General features: G+C 40.9%; 1 protein-coding gene across 4 annotated transcripts in view; it reads left to right on the top strand.

Annotated features, from left to right (window-relative positions):
- Nucleotides 1–15,992, top strand: part of BLNK (B cell linker) — a 145,706-nt gene that overhangs the window by 33,874 nt on the left and 95,840 nt on the right. For 3 of the 4 annotated variants that reach the window (XM_034776415.1, XM_034776416.1, XM_034776414.1), the window contains exon 4: nucleotides 14,350–14,396. In XM_034776415.1, coding sequence (XP_034632306.1) covers nucleotides 14,350–14,396 — 47 coding nt within the window. Of the gene's footprint in view, nucleotides 1–14,101; nucleotides 14,121–14,349; nucleotides 14,397–15,992 lie in introns of those variants that run through there. The other variant, XM_034776417.1, reaches the window with a different exon arrangement.

Genomic DNA, 15,992 nt, shown 5'->3' with positions numbered 1-15,992 from the left:
GCTATCAAATCCCCCCTCATTCTTCTCTTCTGGAGACTAAACAATCCCAGTTCCCTCAGCCTCTCCTCATAAGTCATGTGCTCCAGACCCCTAATCATTTTTGTTGCCCTCCACTGGACTCTTTCCAATTTTTCCACATCCTTCTTGTAGTGTGGGGCCCAAAACTGGACACAGTATTCCAGATGAGGCCTCACCAATGTCGAATAAAGGGGAACGATCACGTTCCTCGATCTGCTGGCAATGCCCCTACTTATACAGCCCAAAATGCCATTAGCCTTCTTGGCAACAAGAGCACACTGTTGATTCATATCCAGCTTCTCGTCCACTGTGACCCCTAGGTCCTTTTCTGCAGAACTGCTACCCAGCCATTTGGTCCCTAGTCTGTAGCAGTGCATCGGATTCTTCTGTCCTAAGTGCAGGACTCTGCACTTGTCCTTGTTGAACCTCATCAGGTTTTTTTTGACCCAATCCTCTAATTTGTCTAGGTCCCTCTGTATCCGATCCCTACCCTCTAGTGTATCTACCATGCCTCCCAGTTTAGTGTCATCTGCAAACTTGCTGAGAGTGCAGTCCCAGTCCACACCATCCTCCAGATCATTAATAAAGATATTAAACAAAACCGGCCCCAAGACCGACCATTGGGGCACTCCACTTAAAACCGGCTGCCAACTAGACATGGAGCCATTGATCACTACCCATTGAGCCCGACGATCTAGCCAGCTTTCTATCCACCTTACAGTCCATTCATCCAGCCCATACTTTAACTTGGTGGCAAGAATACTGTGGGAGACCGTATCAAAAGCTTTGCTAAAGTCAAGGAATAACACATCCACTGCTTTCCCTTCATCCACAGAGCCAGTTATCTCATCATAGAAGGCAATTAGGTTAATCAGGCATGACTTGCCCTTGGTGAATCCATGCTGACTGTTCCTGATCACTTTCCTCTCCTCTAAGTGTTTCATAATTGATTCCTTGAGGACCTGCTCCATGATTTTTCCAGGGACTGAGGTGAGGCTGACTGGCCTGTAGTTCCCCGGATCCTCCTTTTTCCCTTTTTTAAAGATGGGCACTACATTAACCTTTTTCCAGTCATCCGGGACCTCCCCCGATCGCCATGAGTTTTCAAAAATAATGGCTAATGGCTCTGCAATATCATCCGCCAACTCCTTTAGCACCCTCGGATGCAGCGCATCCAGCCCCATGGACTTGTGCACGTCCAAGTGTGGGAGTTCAGTCTACACTGAACAGTTGCGGACACGGCTAGTATGGTTGATGATCATGTTTGGAATAATTCTTAAATATGGCTACAGGCCTCATACCAGTGGAACATGTTTTGTGTCCAAACTTGAAATGTTTAAAACTGAGGAAACAGTGCTAGATCACTATGGTATGAGAGAATAGAGTGAGCCTATGGCAGAGTTTTGTTAACAATATAATCCTGTCCATACTAGACAGAGAAATTCTGCAACAGGATTGTTGTTGGCAAGTAGTTATATGATCAAGCAGTAGCTAGAGTTACACAAGCACTAATACATACTTAACAACTCAGTCTCATGTCATCCTTCAAAATGACCAGAAGCTACACGGAATTGAAGTATTTAACCAAAACTATGCCACCAATTTTTTGTTTCCTTTGAAAATATGCCACTTTCAAAAATCACTGTTACAAACTGAATGAGTTGAATGGACCTGCTCAATAAAGTTTTCAAAATATAAATCCCAATAAATACATTTTAATGCTTTTTGCAATGAAGTTCCAATCTTGAAACTAAAACTATGAAATTCAGCTTTGCTGATACTGCCCACTTCCAACTACATCTCCAAGGAAGTAATTTTCCTTTTCTTCCTCTTTTATTCATCACTTCTTTCACCCAGCCTTCTATTGCTGGTGTCCTACAACTTAGGCTCAGATATTAAGAACAGGAGTACTTGTGGCACCTTAGAGACTAACAAATTTATTTGAGCACAAGCTTTCGTGGGCTACAGCACAGACTAACACGGCTGCTACTCTGAAACCTGTCATTCAGATATTAAGTGTTTTTCAACAACTTCCCTTCCATTAGTTGTATGTTGTACATCCTTTACAAGTAAATATTGTGTCTCTAAGCTTAATTATCTATTAATATTTCATTTGCCATTGATTACACTGCTCTACAGCCAAAATGCTTCTGAAATAAATATAGTCAAACTTTACTAATTCTGGGTCACTGAGAATGAAAATGATGCTTAAAATTGTTGATTGTCTCTAGTTTTCAAGATATGCTATTGGGTCAGTATATACAACCCTTGACTTGGGAATGGCGGAGGATAAGTGAGTTATAAAGGAAGGGATCTCAATTTAAACCAGAAATGACTAAAATACATCTTTGACTGGATCTATGAATAAATCTATGACTGGGTTTGGACAGTACTTGCTTTTTAGGCAAAACAATGAATGATGCAATGTGAAGCTGGTATTGCGTCATACATGAGATGAATTGCATCATGTTATTCCTAGAAGTCATGAATGATGCAATCATAATGAAGCTTACATCATTCTGCTGAACAAATTGCCCTATATCAGCTCTAGAAAATATACAGTGTCGTGCTCTCTTATTTGTCAGCGTTTGATTTTGCAAAGGGACACATTTCTGTTTAGCCAAAATGAGCAGAGACGCCTCGTACTTCTGCTATGTTTGTGGTGAAGTTACTTTTGCATCACAAAAGCGCAGTATAACCACTATGGTTAAGAAAGCCTGTCACCTTTATTTTGGCTGCAAAATTGGAGATCAGGACAAGAGGTGGGCCTCACACATATGCTGCAACACTTGTGCAACAAATCTTTGCCAGTGGTTGAACAGGAAAAGGAAATCTATGCCTTTTGCAGTGCCAATGATTTGGAGAGAGCCAGCAGATCATACCAGCAATTGTTATTTCTGCATGGTGCCTCCAGTTGGGAAAGGTGTGTCAAAGAAGAAAAAGTGGACTGTGCATTATCCAAACATTCCATCCGCTATACGCCCAGTACCCCACGGAGAAGGCACCAGAATCATTCTCACTTGAGTCAGACGAGGAAGAGGATGAAACTTCTGGTCCTGAACCATCAATGTCACAGGACCCACATTTTCTCCCATCCTCCTCCTCTGAACCACACCTCATAACACAAGGTGAACTGAATGACCTTGTCAGGGATTTGGAACTACCCAAGAGTAAGGCAGAGCTGTTGGGCTCCAGACTACAGCAGTGGAATCTTCTGGCAGGGGATGTTAGGGTTTCCATGTTCCGTGACTGTCAAAAGGATCTTGTCCCATTCTTCTTCATGGAAGGTGATCTTGTAGCCTGCAACAACATCCATGGTGTGATGGCAGCCCTCAACATCGTTCACGATCCAGATGAGTGGAGACTGTTCATTGATTCATCGAAGACAAGTCTTAAAGCTGTTTTACTGCATAATGGCAACATTTTGCCATCAATTCCAGTTGGTTATGCAGTCCATATGAAGGAAACCTATGACAACATGAAACAATTTTTGAGGTGCATAAACTATGACCACCATCAGTGGCAGCTTTGTGGCAATTTGAAGGTTGTTGCTCTCTTGCTTGGTCTGCAGACTGGATACACAAAGTACTGCTGTTTTCTCAGCAAATGGGATAGTCGTGCAAGAGATTCCCACTACATCAAGAAAGATTGGCCACTCCAACAGTCATTGGAGCCTGGGAGGAAAAGTGTTCAGCATCAACCACTTGTTGAATCAAGGAAGATTTTGTTACCACCCTTACACATCAAGCTGGGTCTGATGAAGAACTTTGTCAAGGCCATTGACAAAACACAAGCAGCTTTCAAGTACCTCCGTGGAAAATTTCCAAGGTTAAATGAAGCTAAGATAAAGGAAGTTGTCTTTGTTGGTCCTCAGATTCATGAACTTCTTCGAGATGATGCATTTGACCATGCACTGCGTGGCAAGGAGAAGATGGCATGGAAAGCCTTCCAGTTAGTGGCAATAAATTTTCTCGGAAACAACAAGGCAGACAACTACAGGTTGTTGGTGGAAAACCTCCTCAAGGCATACAAAAGCCTTGGTTGCAACATGTCACTAAAGATACATTTTTTGCACTCTCATCTAGATTTTTTTCCACCGAACTGCGGAGCAGTGAGCGACGAGCACGGCGAGCGATTTCACCAGGACATTGCAACAATGGAGAAACGCTATCAGTGCAAATGGAGCCCATCAATACTTGCAGACTATTGCTGGACAGTGACAAGAGATGCTCCATTTAATAAATACAAGAGACAAGCCAAGAAGCGCCGAGTAGACACTGAAAAGGACTAAACTATGCACATAATAGTTTTTTGCCTTTTGTTTCAAAAAAATTTTATTTATATAACCCTTTTGCTGATTTTTAAAGTGTTACATAAACAAGACAGGTGAAATATTATCATGTAAAGCAACCATAAACACATGAAAAGACCTAGGTTTACAATTTATGATTAAAACTCTACTATCTACACAATATACATAGACATAAAATGTAAAAACTTAAATATCTTAGAAACAGTAGCCAATCAGTTGTTTAAATTGTCATATTTGAATTCAGCACTTCAAAATACATAATAAATAGCACATTTTATCTCTGAAGCAGACGACTTCTCAAAAATCGTAGACCAGTGTTATTATTAAAGTGTTATTTGTATTGTGGTAGCACCTAGAGGCCCCAACTAGAATCAAGTGCTTAACTTTACTTGAGCACATGCTTAAATGTTTTGTTTGAATGCCTTGTCTAAATTTGCACAGGAAGTCTGTGGCAGATCCTAATCTCCTGAGTGCTAGTCCAGCCCTTAACCACAAGGCTATCTTTCCCCTCCTAAGGATTCTTACACATTTTGTATGGAGACTGGATTCCTCCGTTTATTCACAAAGCAGCTGCATTGCTCCTGTAAGCTATCCTGCTGATGTTCCTTACCCTGACGTATGGGGGTTGGGGGGATCACCTCTTGGGGTGAGAGTATTGTTCTCTTCCTGTTCATTCTGTCCTTTTCCTTTCTAATGAATCTGCCAATAAGGGTGACAGTAGCTTTGTGATATGAACATCTGCTCACTAGACTCCAACTGACACCACGACTCATTTCACATAGGTCACATATTGATAAATGGGCCTAGATTTAATTTGCTGAACTGACAGTAAAAGACTGTAATACAAGTAGATGGGGTTTCCTTAGTCCATATGTGATATTACAGTCTTAACGGGGCCAGACTGCAGTTATAATCTCCTGTAGTACAGTATCAGCTGATAAATCTGCTTTGCAACCTGGGATTGCAACAGAGCTGCCTTTCAAGTACATTTCCTATTACCACCACTAGATGTCATATTTTTATATATTTTAAAGTGGATGATTACATTAAAAAAATACTCACACTTTTACAACACAAATACATTCCTTTGATCTCCCATCTTTGCTGGCAAAAGAATTTGAGCACTTGAATATAAACTATAATGCCTAGGTCTTAATTCCAGGGTTGCCAGGTTTTTATTTTCCTTCCTCTGCTCTGCCATTTTCCCTATGTTGCACCATTTTACCTTTACCTGAGGAAGATACCAAGAAGTTCCCTCTCCAAATTTTATTCCATGAATCAGCCAGTATAAAATACATTGACATCATTCACCACAAACCATTGCCAAATCACTATTGCCTTGCATTTATGTGGAGAATACTGAGATCTCACTCAATAAGAACACTGAATGATATGCCATTTTTGACTAAAGGCCATGTCTCCCCTGACAGAGTCCAACACACAATTATGTTCCAGATGTGGAAGCTGCGGGATGTACATGATCCTGGAGCAGGTACCTGAAAAGAGCTTTGTTTGTATGAAGTGGTGATTGATAGAGCTAAGGGAAGAGAAGATCTGAGGTTTGGAGATGCAGATGGAAACTATAGTTGAGTTTCAAAGGGAATTTGCACAGATGATGGAGGGAAGGAAAGAGGAGGCTGAAGGGAAAAGTCAAGACTCGCAGATGCAAACTGAACTGAAGAACTCTGAGGGGAGATTCCTGGATGAGGAAAGTGCCCATGGAAAAATGTGACTACAAGAACCAGGCAGAGGAAAAGTCTGGATAGTGAAGAAGAAATAGAGCTCAGGAAGAGGTTTGCTGAGTTGGATAATCAAGAAGGGGCATAGCAGGCAGTAACTGAAGGTGAAAGGGCAAGGAAGAAGTGAAGAGTGGCTGATCCTATAAAAAGAGGTGAAGAGCCAAAAAGAAGGAAGGCCAAAGAATCACACTATCACCAGGAAAAAAGGCAGATCTATGTAAATGGTGACTAAGAAGAACAGACAGGCCTGTCACCAGAGCTAATCCAAAGAACAGAAGGGTGTGCTGTCTACCAAGCTAAGATACGGGATGTGGACCTGTGGCTGAATAAGATCCTAATAGGAGCAGGAAAAAATCCACAGATTGTCCTTCACATGGGAACAAATGATACAGCTAGATTCTTGCTGGAACCTATCAAGGGAGATTAAGCCAGGCTGGGGAAGATGCTTAAGGAAATGGAGATAAAACAAGATTATGATAATTAACAGATGGCTCAGGCAGTGGTACTATAAGGAGAGCTTTGGGATGTTTGACCTCTGGGAGGTATTCATGGACAGAGGACTGTTCTCATGGGATGGACTCCACTTGAGTAGGGAGGAAAATAGACTTCTGGGATGGAGGTTGGCACAACTGATTAAAAAAGCTTTAAACTAGGAACTTGGGGGAGATGGTTGGGAGATGCTCATGTAATCTCCACACCTGATTCTAACACTGAGTGGAAGGAAAAACAAAGAAAGAAAGGATAAGGCAATGGAGAAAGGAACAGCAGTGGTTAGGAGCATGGACATTAAGAGGAAAGATAGTTTCATTGGTATCAGCACTAACAGTCAGGTAGGCGATACTGGCAATAGAATAATTATGCCCAATCAGGTGAGGAATCTGGGCAAAACCAATGCAAGGAGTCTGGGTAACAAAATGGAGGAACTAGAACTATTGATCAGGGAGTGAAACCAGATATTATAGGGATAACAGAAACATGGTGGAATAGTAGCCATGACTGAAATATGGGTATTGAAGGGTGTGCTGTTCAGGAAAGACAGAAATAAAGTGCTGGTATAACACTGTATGTGAAGACAAGCCCTTGGTGTGAATGTGGCATTTTGGTTATGAAGACTTCTCACTTCCTCAGTATATCAGCCAACATTTATACCACATCCTGCAACACCTTCATCACTAAAATATCCTGAACTGGAACTTGTCATATTTTTCATTGTGAATCATTTTTCTGTTTGCTTGTATTATTGTTCATAATTGTTCAATTATTCCTTTATGGAAACAAATTACAGCCAATAGGTTCTTTGAGAACTGCTCTTGTTCACGCACAATCATCCTTGTTTGCATGCAAATGCAGGTATTCATACAAAGGATAGCCCATTCCCCAAGCATTTGTGTCAACAGAAATTTGTGTGTCTGAATGTTTGTGAATAGCAAGTCAAAAGGGAATGTGGCTGAAGTTGTTCAGAATCAGAAAGACTCTTCACAAACACTATTTCACAGAATTTGCCACCCAGCTCTAAGCTGAAGATGTACACATGCTAAATCAGAGAAATGAGTTGAGTTTATCAGCCTCAGAATAACTGGTTTCTAGAATCTAATGTTCAGAGAATCCTCATTCTTCTCATAACAGTCTACCACTCAACATTTTGTATCAAAGATATTTGTATATGGTCCTGTTATGACATCTGAACACCTCACAATCTTCCATCCTCACAACACCCCTGTGAATTAGGGAAGTCCTCTTACCCCCATTTTACAGATGGGAGATTGAAGCACAAAGAGACTAAGTGACTTGCCCAAGGTCCTTGTGACAGAGTGCTGAGAACCAGCAGCTGAACCAGCACTCAGGTCACTGTAAAGGTAAAATGGTGCAACACAGGGAAAATGTAGCTGATGCCTGATTGAAAGAAGAAATGGCTAAATATTAGTTCTGCCTGGGCTGAGGAGAGACAATGATCCTTTTAAAAGAGCACAGGAAGGAAGTGCAGGAGGAGGAAAGGAGGGAAGGAAGGAGAGGACAGGACTGCAGAGCTGAGCCAGAATAAAGGGAGATCTCTGCCTGGTCATATCTCTTCCCCCACTTATGATTGTACAACATTATAAATAGGAATTGCTGCATGGGACCACATGAGGGTGGTGTTAGTGAAACACAAACAAAATATACCATGTAGGTGTCAGAGCCATTTATACAAGAAGACAGGAGTGAAGGACTGCATGCTGTCATGGTCCTACAGAAAGTCTATGGTAGAACAGGGACTTGAACCAAGTCACCAGAGTCCCAGTCTAATGCTCTACCAATTGGCCCACCATTCCTCTGAGAACCCATCATTCATAGACATGGTGACCTCTTACCTCCTTTTTATCCTGGTAGGTACCACCATTTCACTGTGGGCACTATAGCTGTATGAAGTGGCTTGGATCTAGATATCCAGTGTGAAGATTGATCCACTCCCTCAAAAAAATGCTTTTACATCTCTTCTGGTATTGACCATGTTTCCTTCCCAGCATCACAGGTGAACCATGCATCAGCTACAGCTTCTACTGTAGAACAAGTACAGAGATCAGGTGCTTTGCGATCTGGAGTCTTGACATCTCCTAAGCAGCAATATTCTGTCAGCGAATTAGAGACTGATACAGATATATGGACACCTGAAAAACAGCACATCTACATATGCAGAGTAGACAATTTACTTTCAAATCTATCAAGTCTTATCAATCCTTTTGAACACTAGCCCTTGAGAATATTATGTTGAGCTGACCATTTGAACCAGTATAATTTTCTGGTGCACAGTTTACGCCAGGGAAGACCACCACATGACTGGCTTTCTCTCTCAACATTTGGGAGTCCCTTTTGATTCCATCAGCATAGTGCATGCATTTTTGGAGGCAGATAGTCCAAAGGTCTTACGTGGTCCCATGAAACTTTGGTGTGGAGCTGTCCAGTTATGTCAGGCATCCCACTAAACCCCATAGTTTGCTTCCCTATATCTGGACTCACCAAATCAATGAAGCCTTAGGCCTATGATTGTCATCTAGAAATAGAACAGAAAATAACTCTCAGTATTGGACATTAGGAAAAATTTCCTAACTGTCAGGGTGGTTAAGCACTGGAATAAATTGCCTAGGGAGGTTGTAGAATCTCCATCATTGGAGATTTTTAAGAGCAGGTTAGACAAACACCTGTCAGGGATGGTCTAGATAATACTTAGTCCTGCCATGTGTGCAGGGGACTGGACTAGATCACCTCTCGAGGTCCCTTCCAGTTCTACGATTCTATTGTCAGGTGATGACAAGGTCAGCAATATAAATACATCACTTTCTGGTCAGATACTGAGAATCTTAACAAGCAATATGGTATATGTGCAAAGCGAAAAGTCCAGAAAATCCCCAGTATTATCAGATGATGACAAGGTCAGCAGTATAAATACATCATTTTGTGATCACATACAGAGAACCTTATCAAGTAATATGGCATGTTTGCAAAGCAAACAATCCAGAGAATCTCCACTATCTCTATTTGAGCTAAAGTCTGACCCTTTACAGATTTCCAGTGGTCTTCAATAGTTATCATATTTCAAGTTCCCAAATAAAGGACACTGCCAAGAGGAGGGTGTGGGAGAGCGGGTGCTGGAGGGGACATTTTGGGGGTGCTGAAGGGTGTGTGTGTGTACTGGGAGGTGTATTGGAGGTACTGGAGGGGTGTGTGTGCTAGGAGGGGCACTTGGATGGTGCTGGAGGGGGGGTGTTTATTGGGAGTATTGGAGGGGTAATTTGGGGGTGCTGGAAGGATGTGTACACTGGTAAAAGGTATTTGAGGGTGCTAGATGGGTATGTACTGGGAGGAGAATTTGGGGGGTGCTGGAGGGGTGTGTGTATGTACTGGGAGGGTGTATTTTGTGGATGCTGCAGGGTGTGTACATATGGGGAGGAGTATTTTGGGGGTTCTAGAGAGGTGTGTGTGAAGGGAGGGGAATTTGGGAGTGCTAGAGAGGTGTGTGTACTGGGAGAAGTATTTGGGGATGGTGCTGGAGCGGGCATTTGAGGGGTACTGGAGGGATGTTTTTGTACTGGGAGGGGAATTTGGAGGGTACTAGAGAGGGATGCTGGAGTGGTGTGTGTACTGGGAGTGGGTATTTGGGGGTGCTGGAAGAGTGTATGTGTACGGGAGGAGTATTTGGGGGTACTGGAGGGGGATGTTGGAGTGGTGTGTGTGTACTGGGAAGGGGTATTTGGGGGTGCTGGAAGAGTGTTTATGTGTACTCGGAGGAGTATTTGGGAGTGCTAGAGGGGGATGTTGGAGTGGGGTGTGTGTGTGTGTGTGTGTGTGTGTACTGGAAGAGGGTATTTAGGAGAGTTGGCGGGGCTACTTGGGTGATGCTGGTGGTGTGTGTGTACTGGGAGTGGGTATTTAGGAGGTGCTGGAAGGGTTTTGGGTACTGGGAGGGGGTATTTGGGGTGGTGCTGGAGGGGATGTGGGTGCTGGGAGGCATATTTGGGAGGTGACTTCCAGCAACCTCCGTGACTTCAGCCAGTGGTGGCCGGGAGCTGCAGGGTTCATTGGGGTACCTGGCCACAGGCAACATGGGCCTCCCGAAGCTGCATCTTCCTAGCCACTGCAGGCGGTGTGGGGACCACGCAGCTGAGCTCCCCATTTTGTGATGGATATTTTTAGTAAAAGTCATGGACAGGTCACTTTTCTTTCTCATCCATGATCTGTCCGTGACTTTTACTAAAACTATCTATGACAAAATATTAGCTTTATTCATAGCCACCCACTTTAAACCATAATGGAAAAAATGACTCATAACCATGAGAGGAATCAATACCAAAACTATCCTTCTTCAGGGACATCTGGGAGGCTCTTCTATCAACTCCCATTAACACAACCTCAGCTAGGAATTCCTGAACACTTACCCTAAACATTTGGTTCAGAGTTTCTGCTAAAACATGCCAGATCCCAGTACAGGGAACTTTTGAACCTTCTACCAGGAGAAAAAATGTGTTGCTGCTCCAAGTGGATAGAGGGAGCTTGTGCTCCTTAGATGTCTTTGTTTTTGTTTTAGTCAATTAAATGTGTTATTGTAACCTTCCCTGCTACCTCACTGGTGGAAAACTAGAGGTCAGGGGATTGAAGAAGCAAGGAGCAGATAGGAAAGTAGTTGTCAGTTGTTAGCTAAAACAGAATTATTAAGAATTTCTCCACAGCCACTGTGGCTGGTTAATTACTTTGAGAGGGAGATACACCAGAGATGTAAAGAAGCCATCATGTAAGGAAAGGGAAAAGCATATTGTGGTGACTAATTTGCTGAACATTACAGTGGATTGTTCCTACAGTACCAAAGTTGCTAAACATAATATTGCTCTAGCTCTGGCACAAAACAAAAATTAGTGAGGTCCTGTTGTGAACATTTAAAAACTGGACACCAATCTCATCAGTTCCTATTTATTTCAACATCTTTTAAAGTAGATTTAAAGGACAATATGGCATGTGTATATCTTTAATGTACAGTACATACCTATTAGGTTCTCTTTCAGTTTAACACAGGAAGCCCTAGACAACAGAAAGTCTCTCGTCTGCCCCATTAGTTGCTCATTATGTGTTGTCTAGCTGAATTCCCTCCAGGGAAGAAACAATTTTAACGTCTTTGTCGTTTACATTCATATGCCACATATTCCAAGTCTTGCAGTATGAGTCACATGCAGTACATATTATAACCTCTAAAATGGGCAACAATAGAGGTAGTGAATAATGAAAATGTAAGAGAATGAGTCACCTCCCACAAGCCATCATGTAATTTCCTGAATACTGATTTTGCATGATATCTTTGTACTCTGTTTTAAGTCATGATTTTTCTTGCCACACGGCTATGATCAAGGATACAATTTGCTGCAAAAGTGAATATGTTAAACAAGATGAGAAGAGATGGGCCTCACCTAAAGCCATGGATTCCAATCCCCTCAAACTTTGGCAAGTTCAGATATGAACTTTACAGCTCAGGGCTGGCTCTAATAAAGGAGCCAAAACTAGAACTCTGAATCCAAACATTCCCCAGTGTAGGGAAAAGGGATCCAAATGTGAACCTAATATTGCTAGGAAAATGTCTATTAATTGTGTGTGTGCGTGCGCGCGGTACGCACATGAAACAGAGAGCTTTAGAGCCAGAGTACTTTAATTGTACTAACCAACTGGCATCAGTGTAGACAGGGTTAGATTCCATCCTGGTGGTTTCATGCAGCCTTTTGGGGCACTAATATGATTCCAAATTAAATAATCCCTCTGGAGAATATTAGTTGCAATTCACAGAGCGGTTTTGCCTTAGGAATCTTAATATTCATTTCATTGAACTTAAGTGAGAGGATGACCAAAACTGCTGGTAAAGAAATGAAAATGAGCTGTTAGTTTTATGGTGAAAGGGGAGTGATCAAAAACTAAAGGCATCTAATAACATGTGTGGGGTTCTGTCTCCTCAGGACTAAAATGATTTAATGATAGAAGATAATGACATTAATATAACTGGTCACTTTTCTACAATGGGGATTTGGCTGCTTGTTAGTTGCTGACTGTACTTAAACACACAAATGTGCCATATGTCAATAAGACAGCTAGATATACTTTTAAAAGCTCCAAAGGAATTTGCTGATTTCCAGATGTTGCAAATCATCCACTAATTATTGTACACAGTATGTGCAGTTCAGCAGCTGCTTTGTGTTACAGTATAATTATAGGATAAGTATTAAATATGGAGGGTTTTCTAGTGTCTGAAATGACATATTTTCCAACAAATATCAAATAACAATGAAATGCAGAGATACACTTGAATTTAAATATAGGCTGAAGAGAGATGCTTTGACTCAGATCTTCCATGTGCATCACTTAATGTGTTCAATTCATCTGATTGTTGTTGCTCTAATTTCTCATTTTAATTTTATGAGTTTGGCATCAACATGTCTGTGATACCAAGGGAAAAGCGAGTGAGGAAAACAAATGGGACAGCTTGTTTTTTTAAAAGTCAAATGGGCACATTGAGAATTGATGTACGCAAGTCAATTGTGTTACAATGAAGTCAGTATTGCTGAAGTCACTGGAGAACACCAGCTTACACCAAAGCCTGAACTTCAAAGACTTCACATCCATCAGTCCTGTGCTTAGGGAACCTCAAGCAACAAGCAAGAAACCAATCCACTCCGTGCAATTTGTAAATAGAAATTGGGCTACAGTCCCTTCCATTATAAGGGTCACACTTTGGGCCTGGTGCTTCTGTTGAAATCAGTGGGGGAAGCACCTCCCTCCCACGCCTCAAGAGTTCAAAGGTAGAGTGCAGTTGTCATTACCACAAACGACGATTTTCACCACAATGTGGCCACATCCAACACTGGGCTCAGAAATATCATTAGCAACTATTAATTTTCAAAATACATTTCAGAGTGCATGTATATTGAGTTTAATTCTCTCCTGTACATAGATGAATACTTTAACTGTTTTTCAAAAGGCAATTTCTAAAAAATATATAAACTATCTTTTAGCTTCCTTCTTCCAGGTCATGCATCACGTATATAGCTTGATTTTCCATCGAGTGGCTTCCACTGTTGCAAGTACATATACTGTAATTGTGGGTGTCATTTTTCACTTGCCCTTTAGTTCACTTACATGTGTAAATCTAGATGCAAATAACAGCAAGTGCAAAGATTATGCATGCAACTTTGCACTCAAAAAAAAACTTTAAAAAAAATCTATAACAAAAACCAGAATCCTATTTAAAGCCAGGCTGAAAGTTTGACTTGTATTGTGCTGATCATTTCCTAAAATTGCAGATGAAGAGTGATACAAAACCTAGTCAAGTAACAGACCAAACTCTGACATGGGTTAGTACCTCCCACCAATTTTACCCAAACCTCCCTGATTTCAATAAAAGCTCCTGAAGAGAGGAGAATATAGCTGGAAAGTCTATGAGATATACCATGCAAGATGGCTTATCACTTGTTTTTTTTTTTAAATAATCCATTAGCCTGTGCTTGTTAATCTGTGACATTCCAGGTTAAATTCATAACTGCATGGTATGTGTGAGCTACCTTCCAGAAATGTTCCCAAATGCTAGTCATAAAAAGTTAAGCTTTAACTCAGGCTAGATAGCCATGTGACTTCATAAACAAAGGGCAAATTTTAAAAAATAATTTCTTAATTCAGAACTTCAGACAATACACTGGTCTCAATCTAGATTGACCCTTTAATTTGTTTTTTAAAATATATTTTATTGATAAATCCTCTTTTTTTCTCTCTTTTCAGAATATATCAGAATATGAGTTGAACAAATTCAATATAATGCACCAGCCGTAAGTCTCTTGTTCCTTTCTGCTTCTCCATTAAATAATCATTGTTTCTTTGCATATTGTCACTCTTTTTGTTGGTAAATAGGTTGACACTGAGAATTGTAAGCTCCTGTTCACTGCATAGTAAAGACTTTAAGTCATTTGGGTTGAATTTTCCCAAAAGAAAGGTGATAAAATATTTGCAAGAATACTGACCCAGATCAGCTGACAAAATAGTCTCTTCAGTTGCAGCAGCAGTTATTCTTGTGCAACAGAATGCTATCAGGAAGAACCACAACAGGAGAAAAAGTACAAAGTTCAACTTTAACATTCAGCTTTTCAGGTACACCAAGCAGGTTTCATTTTGCACTGATTTTCAGTTGAGTTTATCTCCCAGATAGGCACCTTAGTAAGTGGCCAGGTTTTCAATGGAGCTCTGCAAATAACACGATATTTGGAAAATCTTGCACATCACTGGTTGCTGCTATGTGAGGAGCCCTTTTGAAAATGTGTCCCTTATTTAAGTATGTGAATAGGAGCAGAGTTCTTTTGAAAATCTGGGTTGAGATCTTCTGAAAAGCATATGAACTCTGCAAGAGCAACATTGCTATGATAATCCACAATGTGTGTAGACTGCAGATAAAGAATCGGTTCAATGAGGTAATGGTGATAGCATGGAAACCACATTGTCTATTGCTGTATATTATACAGAACAGAGCCCAAACAAGAACCATTTATCCAAAATCAGGTCCAAATCCAAGCCATTCAAGTTTTCTTTTCGGCAATCTCTATTTTGCAGTCAATTTTAAATCTACCTTCCTTTGGTACAAGATGGCTCAGAGGACTAGTAATGAGCTTAGAAGGGCGAGGTCACACAATCATATCTAACACAGGCTGCAAATGACCAGAAGTTATTACTATTCAACAGCCTATTTGAAGCAAATGTGTGGGTGATCTCCATACAGCTCCTAATGAATGAATGGCAAACATATATCATTTGGTACAACATTTATAGGCAACGCCCTATGGTAACATTTTATATTTAAATATCCTTTAGAATACCAGTAGTATTGTAAAATTATGAAAGAAGAAATTTTGATTCTAAGGTTATGAAACGCTTACACACACAATTTGTGGCCAGTCGAATCTGTTTACAGTGATATATTTTTAATATTTTGGGATATTCTTTCTGTTGGATGCCTTTGGACACATAGAAATATCAGTGTATTTTCTCTGTGAAACGAAAGCAGGAAGACGTGTATATTAGCTGATAAAACGTACACTGTCAGCTATGATGAAACATATATTTTACCTCCTGGCTTTTTATCCTGTGTTACCTTAACGACTAACAGATTTATTTGGGCATAAGCTTTTGTGGGTAAAAAACCTCACTTCTTCAGATGCATGGAGTGAAAAATGTTCAATCCATGTATCTGAAGAAGTGAGGTTTTTTACCCACGAAAGCTTATGCCCAAATAAATCTGTTAGTCTTTAAGGTGCCACTGAACTCCTTGTTGTTTTTGTGGATACAGACTAACATGGTTACCCCCTGATACTATCCTGTGTTATATCTTTCTCCTATCTCTGATAAAACACTATTTCTGCTTTAAGAACAGAGCT

This window comes from Trachemys scripta, chromosome 7, assembly GCF_013100865.1.
Source record: "Trachemys scripta elegans isolate TJP31775 chromosome 7, CAS_Tse_1.0, whole genome shotgun sequence".
NCBI classification, from domain to species: domain Eukaryota; kingdom Metazoa; phylum Chordata; order Testudines; family Emydidae; genus Trachemys; species Trachemys scripta.
The sequence above is the reverse complement of the archived record's forward strand: the minus strand, read 5'-3'. Positions and strand labels throughout refer to the sequence as shown.